Source organism: Carassius gibelio, chromosome A17 (assembly GCF_023724105.1).
Source record: "Carassius gibelio isolate Cgi1373 ecotype wild population from Czech Republic chromosome A17, carGib1.2-hapl.c, whole genome shotgun sequence".
NCBI lineage: Eukaryota > Metazoa > Chordata > Actinopteri > Cypriniformes > Cyprinidae > Carassius > Carassius gibelio.
The window spans coordinates 15,791,015-15,806,211 of NC_068387.1; the positions used below are offsets into that span (position 1 = coordinate 15,791,015).

The window sequence follows — 15,197 nt, forward strand, 5'->3', positions numbered from 1 at the left end:
ATTTTAAAGTTAGCTTGCTATACTTGAGAGACTTTCTATCGGCTATAAAACACATAACCAGATGGTTGACTTTATAAAAACATGGCGAAATTAATAAACAACACCTTATACAACCATAAATCTAATCTAGCTTAACTTTTACATGCTTTTAAAGTGAGTTAACACTGTTTAGTCCACGGACATTCATAGACCCGTTACCTCAAGGGAAATCCTCCATTACTTTGAGGATTACCCATAATCCTTCGTCATTACTAGCGTTCGCTGCAGGTACACTTTGTGACAGTAGGTGGCACCATACTCACATTTAGTAGGATTTAACCTGAACCTTTTTAACTATGTTACATACACCCCCCTTAAATCCTGCTAAATTGGGTACAAAACAACAACAAAAAAACAAAATATAAAATATTAGATACCAACAGTTGTGTTGCATTAGGAGCAAATGTGTTTCAAGTCAGTTAGAAACTCTCCACCTGGGAGAAAGTCAGAAAGGGGGTAGCTAAGCCCCATACCAACAAAGACACAAAAGATGCCGTGTACACCTCTCATATTGTAAACATTGCTCCTTAGCAGATTATTGTCAACTACTTCAGATAAACTAGTGTGAACACTCTTAAGAAATATACATACACAACAAGCAATCTATCCAGAAAGCATGTTCCTCACAAAAGAAAACAAAGAATCAACTGTTGAAGCTGAGTCATCTACAACCTGTTCATTCATTTCACAAATGAGTCTAGCTGGGGGCTTAACAAGTCTACCTGCCCTAGTGCAGAGTGGAGGTGGCTGTTTGCAAACTACGTGGTCCTGTGCTGATGCACCTGGCTGTGCGTCACTAGCATGGTCAGGGGAGGGGACACAATGAGCTCTTTCCACTGAGGACGGGGAGGGTTCTACCTCGGACACCACACATTCTACAGAGGGTCTAGGGGAAAGTGGTTGCGGAGCAGATATTGATGGAACAGATGTTTGTAAAATCCCACTCACAGCATGTGGGACTATATTCACTTCAGTCTCTGGGAGAGAGGCACTCACAGCTACAACAGGTGAGCAATTGGAATGGCTGACTGTAGCATCCTCATTATTAGTCTCATCCATTTGCAGTAACCACTCAAGTGTCTTTGTCTCACTGTCCTGCACGTCAACAGGAACCACAGGGACACTTTGTGCACTACCATTATCTGATGAGCAGCTTGACTCCAAAATGTCGTGACCTCCTGCTGGGAGGAAATTCACCGGGAGTAGGAAGTTTCTGTGAACAACTTTTTCTCTGGATGTGACTGGGTCACTGATACGGTACACGTTGATTCCAGGTTTCACAGACTTAACTTCAAAAACTGTGGATTCCCACTTGTCTGCTATTTTCCTCCTCCCTTTCTCACCACGATTTGCAAGCAAGACTCTGTCACCAACAGTGAGGGGAGACCCTTTTGCTTTGCGGTTGTAGTTCTTTGCCTGTCGAGCCTGCTCCGTCCGACTGTTTTCACAGGCAATGCGTGCAGCTTCAGACAGGTCACGTTTCAAGTTAGAGACAAATTCACGATGGCTAACGACAGCATCGCTAAGGAGGGTGTGCTGGAACAAAACATCAACAGGTAGACGTGGAATCCTCCCAAACATTAGAAAGAAGGGCGCAAAACCTGTCGTCTCATGCTCCGTGCAATTATAGCAGAATGTCAGCATCTGAAGCATCTGTGGCCACCTGGCTTTGGAATGGGCAGGCAGGGACCTTATCATGTTCCCAAGAGTCCTGTTGTATCGCTCGACAACTCCATTCCCCATAGGATGGTACGGTGTGGTATGTGATTTCTGGATACCAGCCATCTCCAGGAGCTCTTTAATGAGTCGGCTCTCAAAATTGGCTCCCTGGTCCGAATGAATGCGCTTTGGGAAGCCATATATGCAAAAGAAGTCATTCCACAGACGACGGGCCACCTGCTTCGCTGACTGATTCTTGCAGGGGAATGCATGTGACAGCTTCGAAAAGTGATCCGTAACAACCAGAACATCTACACACTTCTTGTCCGACTGCTCAGCAGTCCAAAAGTCGATACACACAAGCTCCATCGGCTCAGAGGTGCAAATGCTTTCAAGAGGAGCACGGTCATTGGGCTCTGGGGTCTTCCCAACCACACAGCGAAAGCAGTTCCTCACATGGCTGATGATGTCATGTTCCATCCCTGTCCAAAAGAACCTCTGCCTGGCGAGAGAGAGTGTGCGAGCCTGTCCCTGATGACCAGCTGAATCGTGGAGGCCAGAAAGAACCTGAGCCTTGAGGGAGTCTGGAACAACAAACTGGTGGATCGCCATGTTCATTTGCCTGTCTTTCTTTACTTTGTACAACATACCGTTTTTGATGGAGAGCTTGGCCCAGTGTCTCAACATTTTCATCACCCCACGAGACTCACTGGCACGTTCACGTCTAGTGGGCCTCCTGTGACGCTGGATGTAATAGAGAACTCTGCCCAAGACATCATCCTGTTCTTGGAGATTAACCAGTTCACTCCTTGGTAGGGAGGCATTCTGATCGATACTGACAAGCTGAGGAATAACTGGTCCCGTGCCTCTCACTCGGCTAACACCTCCGGAGTCATGCGCTTCTAGCACAGCTGAAACTTCCTGCAGGGAGAGGGACCCCTGAGGAGGCAGCGGGGTGACAACAGCATCATCTTTGGACTGATCAACAACTAACTGGCAGTTAGCAGCAGTATATCTAAATGCATCTTGTACTGTATCATCCATCATTCCACCCACTTGGTTCAGCAATGAGGCATAAGGTTCACTTACAAGACGATGGCCTATGCATGACTGTACAAATGGCTCCCTGCTTAGTGCGTCTGCAACCACATTCTTGGGGCCAGGCACATAGCGCAGATCAAAACTGTATGCTGCGAGTTTTGAGACCCATCTCTGTTCACATGCATCCAACCTAGGCTTAGTTAAGATGTATGTTAACGGATTATTATCCGTCCAGACTGTGAAACGTCGTCCTTTCAGCCAGTGGCTAAACTTGTCGCAGACCGCCCATTTAAGAGCGAGAAACTCCAGCCGATGTGCTGGATAGTTCAGCTGGGAGTGCGATAGAGTCTTGCTGGCGAACGCCACTGGTCTGGCAACAGCACCATCGGGAGGCAACTGTGAGAGGACGGCTCCCAGGCCATCAAAGGAGGCATCAACAGCGAGGATGAATGGTGCATTAAAATCTGGATGGGCCAAGGTGACACTATGCACAAGCTCATGTTTCAAAGTTTTGAATGCTTCCCTGCACTCAACAGTCCAGTCAGCTGGAGACAGTCTAACATTGCCCTTCTTGAATTTTGGTTTATGGGCTCTACCTCTTTTGTGTGGTGTAGCAGGCTCAGCAACAAGGCTGAACAGTGGCTTAGCCTTAGCAGAACATCCCTCGATGAAATGGTGGTAGTAGAGAACCATTCCCAAGAAAGATCTGATTTTCTTAGCACTTGGTGTCTCCATATCAGATTCCATCAGATCTGTTTCCTGCACATCATTTATAGCTTGCACTTTACTCGGGTCTGTCTTAACACCATCTCCACATATGATGTGTCCCAAGAACTTAACAGACCGGCGAAGGAAGTAGCACTTCTTAGGTGAGAGCTTCAAGTTGTTGGCAGCAAGACGTGAGAAAACCATCTGCAGACGCTCAAGTGCAATATGTTCAGATGGCGCATAGACCATAAGGTCATCTAGATAACATAGCAGACTTGTAAAGTTCTCATCACCAAAGATGGACATCATCATTCGCATAAAGGTAGCAGGACTGTTAGTCAGGCCCTGGGGCATCCTATTATATTCATGGAGGCCAAATGGGGAGGAAAATGCTGTGTATTTTTTGTCGTCTTCATGCATTCTGATGTTATAGAATCCTGACGTGAGGTCCATTGTTGAAAAGAACACATTGCCACCAAGTGCAGCGAGAGCATCTGTCTGATGAGGCAAAGGATGTGCATCTTTCACTGTTCTTGCATTCAACCACCTGAAGTCATTACAGATGCGAAGATCACCACTTGGCTTGACAACCAGGACGAGAGGAGATGAATACTCGCTCTGAGATTTACGGATTATCCCCAATTCCTCCATTTCATTTAGAGCAGTCCGAAGCTTATCATAATGGCATGGTGGAACCCGCCTATATGGAAGTCTGAAGGGCTTGTCATCCACTAGGCGGATTCTGTGTACAAAATCTGTTGCCTCACCACAGTCCATTTTGTGCCTCGAAAATATGGACTCATACTGCTCAATGATCTGCAGCAGTTTATCCTTCCACTCAGAGGAGACTTCACAAGAAGAGAGGTTCAAATCCTCCAAGCCCATGTCAGTCAAAGTTTGTGATATTTCATTCTCTGACCTAGGTGAAGGTGATGAGCTCTGTGTGAACTGTGCACTGGATTGGATGCGATCTGGCTCAGGAAATTCCTGCACAGAAAGACAGGATGACACATCTGCAACTTTTGCATTCTTTTTAAGGGAGAGTGGCTTTTCAGTAGGATTGACTATTTTGACTGGAACCCAGCCATCTCCCCATAATGAGGTGACAACTCTCCCCACCAGAATTTGAGCAGGCCTGGCTTTGGACTGAGTGGGTTCGATGATGACTGTACTTCCCACAGCAGAAACATCAGATTCACGGAGTTTAGCCCACACCAAATGTTCAGACATCGGTTGTAGTGCGACACATCTCTTGAGCCTTGCCGTGCCAACTTTAAGCGGCATTGCACCACATCTGTCTGAGGAAGACAACAGAGATATCAATTGTGTAAAGTTATTAGCATGGGCACTACTTACTGGGGACGTGATCATTTGGCTCCCAACAGTGTCTTTCATCTGTGAAATGAGCCACTTGATGGCGTTACTGCCAAGGATCATGTCATCGGTTTGGCCTGGCACAACTAGAACAGGAATTATCACTTTATAGCCATAAACTGATGCAGTGAGGTCATACATGGCGGAAGGTGTGACCAGGTGACCCCCACAACCAACAATAACAAAGTCCTCAGCAGTTTTCTCTCCAATGTTAGGAATAGACTGTGAAAGTTTTTTGTTGGCTGTTTCACTTAGAGTGCACGCCATAGAGCCACTATCCACAAGTGCTCTAAGAACATGACCACTATCAGTAGACACCTCTGTGTAGAATAGGCTGTCAGTTTTTGAGAGTCTTTGCAGGCCTTGCACAATCAGTGTTTTTTCAGGTGGCACTATGCTGCTATAGGTGAGACACAATCTTTCATAATCATTAATGTCTGTCAAATCCAAGGTGGGAGGCTCATTCAATTGATCTGCGCTGTCCTCCCCTGTGCGCAGATCATTCAGTTTCCCTGCTGAAAATGTTGAGGAGGACGTCTACCCTCCGGGCAGTTGCGTCTTGAATGGCCAGGTAAGTGACACAGGAAACACAGTCTGTTCTCCTGACAGTGTGTGAGGGCAGAGTGTGAGCTGTCATTACATATGGAACATGGCACGTCTCTTAAGCCCTCAATCTGTGGAAGTCTCCTGTTAGTGTAGGGCTTTTTATTGGCTTGAGCATAACCTTGTCCCTGAAGCAACACTTTCTCTAACATTCCAATCAACCTCTCTAGAGTGGAGGTGTCTTGACTTATAGCAGGTTTCTGTTCTGGGATGTCTGAAACTAATGGAGTGTTAGGGCTTACCTCGACTTTATTCATGCTGATTTGTCTACTCCTTTCAGTAGAAGACCTGAGTCCCTTCTCTAGGTGGTATTCATCTAGCACTTCCTGAACCTCACGGGCTGACCACTTATCAATCGTCTTTGATCTAAAGGTAAGAGCTAAATCTCTACTGGGGCAGTGTCTGATGAACATACGTGTGACTTCAACACTAGGGTTGTCAAACGTTTTACCCTGCTCTCTAAGGCAGCTAGCAGCATCATCAGCAGCTCTGTTCAGTCTAAGCCAGTACTCATAAGGGTCCTCTTGGTCATTTGGCAAGGTAGAATAAAAGTCAGCTAGGGGCATTGAGGAGAAATGGCTTGAGCCAAAATGTTTGCGCAGGAGCCCGTAGATGGCCTGTGGGTTATTATGGACATCAATTTCACCATTTCTTATCCCAAATCTCACAACATCCTTTGCTCTGCCTCTCAGGTGGACAATGATTTCCTCAGCTTGATTTTCCAGCTGAACATTGCTTTTTCTTATGTAATTCTTCATTAACTCCTCCCATTCATCGACAGCCAGTGCATCTGAACTCTCTCCTCGGAAAACGGGTGGGTCTTTGACTTCTCTCCGAGTGATCAACTGGACTTGAGATAGATCTAGCGTGTTAATGGGGGGAGGTGCTTTTGTATTGTACGTTTCCTCAGGACTTGCATGCACAGTAGCTGTAGGGCTAGATGTGTTGAGGTGTGACATAATGCTATCAGCTAGCTGCTTCCCTATCTGCTGCACAATGGTGCTCATTTGGTCAACCAGTCTCACATCATCAGAGGGAGGTTCAGGAACTGATGTACTAGTGCACTGTGGTGATTGTAAATCAATCATAGGCTGATTTTCAGGTGCCACTATATCCCTATGTCTAAAAGGACTGTGGACAGAATCCTCACCAAAATATGTCCTATGCCCCCCTAGACTGTCACCCAGTGAGAATGGAACAGGTGTGCTATGTAGTCCTCTACCTCTACCAATACCTAAAGGAGTCATTTCAGAGGTAGTAAATTTACTAAAACTCATACTGGAACCCTTACTTAAACAAAATGACAGTTTGAAGTAAATATGGCTGTTAATAACTAAATAAACCTGCCAGTCAAATACACTGATGGAGGAAGTGCAGTTCCACAACGATGCAGCGATAAGAAGACATCAGTCCCGGTCCGGCGTAGTCATGGACGAGTCACGGCACCAATGTAACCTCTGTGTTATGTCTTCTGCCTAATATACTCTCTCGGACACCGTCAGGTTTGTGGTAACAGCAGGTTTATTCCACATCTGCATTTATGACAAAGGAAAACAGTGTTGAGTAGTCATCTCATGTGGATAAACAGCGCATGATCTCAAGGGAAATCCTCCATTACTTTTTGGATTACCCATATGTACTACTCTTAAAGCTCTTCACAAAATTAAAATACAGTTTGACATATTGATATCCCTCTTAATCTTGCAAGGAGGAAAACAACAAAATGTAATTACACAGATTTCCTACAGTTACCTTTACATTTTATGTTAACAGTCACTTATGTGTAAACAATCATGTAACTTCGTTACAATTCAACATACTGGAGGCAGACAAACAGCATAAAATACCTCAATCATATGTTCAAACATTACAACACTTTCTATCAACATATGGTCACATACCTGCATTTATGACAAAGGAAAACAGTGTTGAGTAGTCATCTCATGTGGATAAACAGCGCATGATCTTTTTGGAAAGACGGCATCATTTTAAAGTTAGCTTGCTATACTTGAGAGACTTTCTATCGGCTATAAAACACATAACCAGATGGTTGACTTTATAAAAACATGGCGAAATTAATAAACAACACCTTATACAACCATAAATCTAATCTAGCTTAACTTTTACATGCTTTTAAAGTGAGTTAACACTGTTTAGTCCACGGACATTCATAGACCCGTTACCTCAAGGGAAATCCTCCATTACTTTGAGGATTACCCATAATCCTTCGTCATTACTAGCGTTCGCTGCAGGTACACTTTGTGACAGTAGGTGGCACCATACTCACATTTAGTAGGATTTAACCTGAACCTTTTTAACTATGTTACATATATATATATATATTAGGGGTGTAACGATACGCGTATTCGTATTGAACCGTTCGGTACGAGGCTTTCGGTTCGGTACGCGGTACGCATTATGTACCGAACGGTTCGTTGGACTAATTAATTAAATTTGGAAAATAAAAAAGGTGTGTGAAATATAATGTTATGCGTTCAACAAGGTAGCCCAATAACCCAAACGACGTAACAGGCAACGCCCCTGACACCCCCGAAGAAAAAAAAAAACACACTTATATGTTTATGTTAGGCTACTCAGTCAGGCGCTCGCTCACTCAGTACGCGCTGAAGGCTCGGTACCACGGAGCCCCGCACGTCACCTGTAGGAGAGAAAAAAAATCAATCCGTGGCGACGGTTTTGCAATCCGTCCCCTCAGTTTATAAACCATCCTCATGAATTAATAAACTGTTCACTCGGTTTAACAAATCGTACCCACGGATTAACAAACCGTGCCCACGAATTCCCAATGCGTGCGCTCAGATTGTGTAAACCGTACCCTCGGTTTTTGAATCCGTACCCACGAATTCATAATCCGTGCGCACGCTTTCGCAATCCGTTCCCTCGGATTTGAAAACTGACACGCATTTTACACTTAACAGTGAAACATGCATCTAACTCCGGCAGGTGGGGTGAGGTGGGTGGAGCTTAGTATAATAAAATCACAAAAATAAGTCTTCATGTTAAGAAAGAATTGTACACAAGCATTTCCAAAACTGTCAAAGGTTATTTAAAAATAAAGCAATTCACAAATTATTTTATGACAAACATTTTTACTGTCTTGTACTCATTTATTTAGCCTACAAATTAAAATTATAAAAAATAACTTTATTTTTATTTGTATCATTATTATATATTATTAAACAGGTTATGCATAAGAATCTTTTATCCAAAATAACTTACAAAAGAGGAAAAAATTACTCCAGAGTCAGTCACAATGCCAGGTTTATTGCACAATAATAATCAAGTGCTATTATAGATTATCAGCAATTGAACAAGATTTTAATGCGCATCTTTCTTATTAAATCTTTGTATTCCACCTCGTACTACACTTGATAGAGAATCACTTAAGGCACTTTGCTGTAAACCTATTCCACATAATAATATTCAATAAAACTGTATGTTAACACGTAGGAGTTTGCTGCATGAATCCGTGAGTACGGTTTACAAATCCGAGGGAACGGATTGCGAAAGCGTGCGCACGGATTATGAATTCGTGAGTACGGATTCAAAAACCGAGGGTACGGTTTACAAAATCTGAGTGCACGGATTGGAAATTCGTGGGCACGATTTGTTAAATCGAGTGAACAGTTTATGAATTCGTGAGTAAGGTTTATAAACTGAGGGGACGGATTGCAAAACCGTCGCCACGGATTGATTTTTTTTCTCCTACAGGTGACGTCCTGGGCTCCGTATAAGGACATCACCGCAGCGAATGGTGCATTTACGTTATAGCCGCGGATATGAGACCTTACTCTGTAGTGGAAAACGCAGGTTTTAAGAACATGCTTAATGTAATTGAGCCCCATTACAATATTCCTTCACGAGCCCATTTCAGACAGACCGTAATTCCTGCTTTGTTCCAAAAAACATAAGCCCAAATAGAGAACCAACTGAGTAAAAACACACTCAATATAAAGAGTTATAGAGTTCAATATAAAAAGAGTTACATCTTTGTATTTGTTCATAACTACTACAACAATATTACATTTAATTTGTAAAAAAAATTTATAAGGAGCTATTTTTGTTTTATACAGTATGCTGCTAAGAAAACACCATAGAAGATGGGTAAAGAATAGCTCCATCATTGTTCAATGTAAAAAAACAAAAACAAAAAAAAAAAAAACACATAATTTGTTAGTTTTAATAAATAAAACATTTAAATAAAAATCAAGGAAATTTATCTGCCAATTTTTTCTTTTTGCTGTATCTAAAACGTACCGAACCGTACCGAACCGAACCGTGACATCAGTGTATCGAACCGAACCGAACCGTGAATTTTGTGAACCGTTACACCCCTAATATATATATACTGTACTACACACACACACACACACACACACACACACACACACACACAAATCTGTATAGTTTTCCCTTTGATCTTTCATTCAAAAAATGCACAAAATTCGAATGTATCATTAACGTAAAACAATTGAAAGTGGGGAGAAAATCTCATTATGAAATGATTGCTTTTCTTCAATGCATGTTGGCCACAATTTATGGCACCCCTATAAATAATTTTGAGCAAAATATCTATATAATATGGAGTATATTATGACTGATTTTTTAATTATTATAAATATGAGGAACACAAAGGCCAAATACTGCTTAATAATCCACAAGGAGTAAAGTAGTAAAACCAAAGAATATAGTTCTGATGCACAGAACATAATTGTTGAGCTTCACAACATAGAAAATGGCTGTAAGAAAAGAGCTAAAGCATTGAAAATCCCCATCAGGGCAATAATAAAGGGGTTTCAATCAACTAAAGATGTTACAAATCTCCTTGGAAGAGGATAAGTGTCTATATCGTCCTAATGCACAGTAAGGAGAAGAGTTTGAGTGCTAAAGACTCTACAGCAAGAGAACTGCAGAGATTAGTTGTGACTTGGGGTCAGAAAGACTAAAAATAAATAAATAAATAAATAATTGAAGAGCCTTACAGCACCACATAGGGTTTCAAGAAAAATTATTCTTGCTCATCCAGAAACAAACTCCAAAATCCAAAGCATATTCAGTTATCAGACACAACTGGAATTTCAAATGGCACTGGCTTCAATGGTCAGACGAAAATAAAAAAAAGAGATTTTGAGCAGCAAACCCACCAGATGGGTTACGTACAAACAGAGATAAAAAGTACCCCATGTCCAGGGTTAAATATACTGCTGGATCTTTAATGTCGTGGGCCTGTTTTACTGCCAGCGGTCCTGGATGTCATGTTCAGATGGCATAATGCATTTAATCAGATACCAACAGATAAAAAAACTAAACCTGACTGCCTCTGTTAGAAATCTTATAATGGACCATGTCTGGATCTTCCATCAGGAGAGTATTCCAAAACAAAAATCTAATTTAACACAAAATAGGTCACTGAGCACAAAATGAAGTTTCTGCCATAGCTGTCCCCGTCTTCTGACCTGAACTCTTTTTTTCTCACACGAAGACATGTGTGACCTTTTAAACCCATAAGGTCAGCTATATGTTTAATTTCAGCAAATGCTCACAGGGGTGGACAGAGGTTCATTACAGCTCTTTTTTTTCTCCCAGATTCACCTGGAACCTGCGGTCAACCTATTGCCATGGGAACTGCTCGGCCAGTTGTGCAGAGGTCACCTACGTTGGCTTGGACAGACTGAAACACAATGTTACTGCCTAATGTCACTGCAATACCAACACAAAACCAACTGATATCATGTGTGTAGCTGGTCACTTTGCCTTATTTTTTACAAGCATTTGCAGGACAAAATGACAACACCTGCTTAGTCTGATTTTCACTCCCTTTTGTCCCTCTCTCCCTCTCCCTCCCTTGTTTAATAAGATCATTAAGCTGTTGAATTAACCTAGTGTGTTTTTGCACCAGGACTAATCCTATTACTATTAATTCAATAATCAACTAAAGGGCTTGTCAAGTTCATCAAAATTTCAGGACTTTCTCTTCATAGCACCTGCTCTCCACATTAGGGTGCTGAGCGGAACTGCTCTGGGGTGTGCAGGACTGGGAACAGATCCATCTTGTAAAGATGCTTGGTTTCCCAATCTGGATTACACCACAAAAGAACAGACAATTTAATGAAAAGAGAAGATTAAAAGAAAGTGAGCGAGGGAGATGGAGAATGACACAGATGGATTTGGCGAGAATGAGAAAGAGAGAAAATAACATCTCCGTCTTCATTATGGAGGTAGATTCCTCTTGACATCTGGCTGAAAAATAACCTCCTCATTCCAAACATTCAGTATACTAGACACGTTTTCTTGCTTTATAGCAATCGTTGGGTTGTCATGACAACTTCTGGGTGCATCTGAACAGCTCAGTTCACATTGATTGCTCATTTGTGTGAGTATACAGTATATGTGTGTGTGAATATGTTACTGTTATGAAAAAAATGCCCACACCAAATTACGTATAATCCAAGTTAATATGTAAGGAATAATTGACGACGGCCTGTTGAATTATTAGAAAAATAATACACACCTGAGGTGGCAATGCAGCCACGACACCAAGCCAATCAGCCAATCAGATTCAAGCATTCAACGGCCCCGTAGTATAAAAAGTAATAATATATTTACAATATAAAAATACTGTAAAATGTGTAGAATAAAAATGTGTGAGCTTCTCCCAAAAAGATTACAGAAATTAAATACACAATTTTTTCTCACTAATTTAATTACTAATTTAATTTGTATTTTATTAACACTTTATCTGATAAAAATATATATAGATATTGAACATTGAACATTTGAACACACATATTGCTCCCCTTATGAAATAAATAAATAAATTGAATGCATCATTTAATACCTTTCACAATTAAACCGTATATTCTGTAAGAAAGAAAGAAAGAAAGAAAGAAAGAAAGAAAGGGAGAGGAAAGCTGAAACTGCAGGAAGAGAGTCTGTGACATGCAGAGTGCCTCTATGTGGGCTTTAGAGAGCCTTGAGGAGGAGACATCCTTTTAAGAAGAGATCAGAGTGGAAAAATGCATATTAATGCTGACAGACAGCAGAATGTGTGTGTTTTTAGCTGTTAGTGTATTGGACAGTAGGGGTGCTATATTGTACATGTGTGTGTTTGTGTGTATGTGTAGTCATTATAGCTACATGTTTCTTGCCAGAGGGAATGGTCATGTTCAACTCACACACTCGCTAATATTCAGGCTAGAAGATTGAGATTGTTTGGTGTGTGATAGACCCGGCAGCCCTGCTAATGACCACAACTATGTCGCAAAACACTTCCACTGCCCTGCAAGCATTTGCGTATGAGTTCTTGTGCATCAGATGGAGAGATGAAAGAGAACTTGAGACAGAGCGAGACAGAAGCGATAGATTCACCAGTTCTGATGTATATTTTTTACTACGTGTGTTGATGTTTGTGTGTTGTTGTGAGATCTAATGAGTTATTTGTATTTGTGTGTTAAAGTATCTTGGCCATGTTAAATGTCAGTGTCTCCAATTTCAACACACAGCAGGATCCATCATTCAGTTCTTTGTACTCTCTTTCCATCTATCTCGCTCACCTCACTTCAGTCCACTTATCTTGTCCTTTCAGATATTTTTGGTTGTGCATCATGATTTCTGTCTGTTTATTTTGAAGTAGCTAATGCCCCCAGAATACAGAAATAGGCTCAGCTCTTTCCCAGCCACATGTGACCTCTATGAAAAAGAATTAGTGCTCTTCTTAATTAAAAAATAAATAAATCACAATGTACTGTATAGAGCAGGATTTTGGTGGGTTACCTAAGCCCCTTTTGATAACATAACTGCATAATTATGCAGGAAAAAAGCTCATTTGTAAACCATTCACAAATAATAACAAATAGCTGTGTACACCCTGAAAAAAACTAATCCAAATACCAAGTAACTGGTTCAAACATATTTTTTTTTTCAGAATTAATCCTAACCGGGTAAGAAGCGGAGACACTAAATGTCAGTATTCGGCATAGCATATTGTGCAAACATGCTGTTAAAATAATCTGAATTTATGTCATTTTCTTATTTATTGGTAAAGTAACATCCACTCACTCAAGTACAATATTTCCACTCACCCGCTTCACATCTTTTCCAAAAGTCTCACTGTAACTTGTCCCCAGGATCTCAAACTGGACATGAGAGTTTGCTCCATTGCTTCGAAAGTCCATTAAACCAGTTAGCCCAGAAATCCGCCCCTAAGAAAATTAGAATTTAAATGTCTCTTTAGAAAGATATACATAATTCAAACCAGACCTGTTTTATTGAACACTCCTGGTGGGCTAAAGATCAAATTAAGATGAACTGTAAAGTGACTTCAGACCTTTTGGATTGTGTCTAACATGGACCAGCCTCCATTCCAGGGCTTGGTTGACTTCCTCATGCAGTTCAGACTAGCCATGCTGTGCCATTTCCTGTCCTCTAACTTCCGGTAGAAGGCATTGGCCAACATCAGCACACTGTCGTACAGGTACAGGCTAGACACCTAGAGACATATACACCAAACAAATGTGGTGATTACTTTACATGCACATCTTACACTTAAAAACCTGACAATGTATAAGGTCATTTAACCATCTGAAAGGGATAGTTCTCCCAAAAATCTTTTACTCACCCTAATGTATGACTTTCTTCACACTCCAGTCCAGTAGGTGGCACAGATGTAAACCTGCTACTCCTGGGTAGGGTTGCACCAGCCATTCGTAAGTTCTTACTTAAATTAGAACGTTAAGTCCACACTAGAGGCTTTGTAAACACTAGCTAGTTTGTAACTAAATCTATACATTATTTGGTTGCACCAATTTGTTCCCCGTAAAGTAATGCAAAGTCGCATAATATGACATTTACCATACATCATGCAATAGAAACCTTCAAATATGCGAGCAGAACTTGTTTAAATGCTATGAATTTTAATTTATCCTTCATTCTAACTTATTTTGCCTCAAGAATACTAATGGTAAAAATAAGTTTCCATTAAAAAACGATACTTTTATTAAATTAGTCTACGTTTAAGCTATTTTTATATGTAAATAACATTCAGAAACTGTAATTGAAATAAATAAGGATCAATAAATACTGAAAGAAAAAAAAAACATAAGAAATGCCATTTATTTATTATTTCATCTGACATGAACAACACGGACCAGCGCACAGAGGCGCACTGTAAATGGGGCGTTAAAGACACGCAAAAAACAACAACAAAGTATGTTTATTCACATGTTGTTTTCTCTCTTAATATGTTCATGAGTATAAATGGCAGCAGCATCATAGAGGCCTAAAGGATTGCAGGTTGTCGGGTAAAAGAAGAGCATATTGATGCAGTTCACTCAGTCTGCTATTTTATTCGAACCATTACTCCTGACCAGACGCCTCTGTAAATATTTAGTTTATATGTAGAGTTAAACTTCAACTAAGTGTAATGGTGCAAATATTTAGTAGTGCGTAAGTTGTAACTTAGTGCCCATTTATGTCAAAACTAGGCTAAGTTTTAACTCATATACAGCTGGTGCAACCGGTCTCTGGGGTTTTGATTGCATTCCAACATAAAGGGTGAACATCCACCACCTACCGGACTTGAGTGTGAAATCTCCTTTTGAGTTCTGCAAAAAATTGTGATTACAGAAGAGTGATACATGTTTGGAACAACATAAAGGTGAGTAAATGATGACAGCAGTTACATTTTGCAATGAACATTCCCCTCTATTCTAACAGTATTTCTAAAGATCATAAATGGTTGAAGCACAATCCAA

General features: G+C 41.0%; 1 protein-coding gene across 3 annotated transcripts in view; it reads right to left on the reverse strand.

The window, feature by feature from the left end:
* The window catches only part of LOC128031550 (glutamate receptor ionotropic, delta-1-like), a 243,031-nt gene that overhangs the window by 29,770 nt on the left and 198,064 nt on the right, over window positions 1-15,197 (reverse strand). For all 3 annotated transcript variants that reach the window (XM_052619862.1, XM_052619860.1, XM_052619861.1), the window contains exons 7-8: window positions 13,772-13,933; window positions 13,527-13,646 (exon numbers count right to left, since the gene is read on the reverse strand). In XM_052619862.1, coding sequence (XP_052475822.1) covers window positions 13,527-13,646; window positions 13,772-13,933 — 282 coding nt within the window. The remainder of the gene's footprint in view (window positions 1-13,526; window positions 13,647-13,771; window positions 13,934-15,197) is intronic.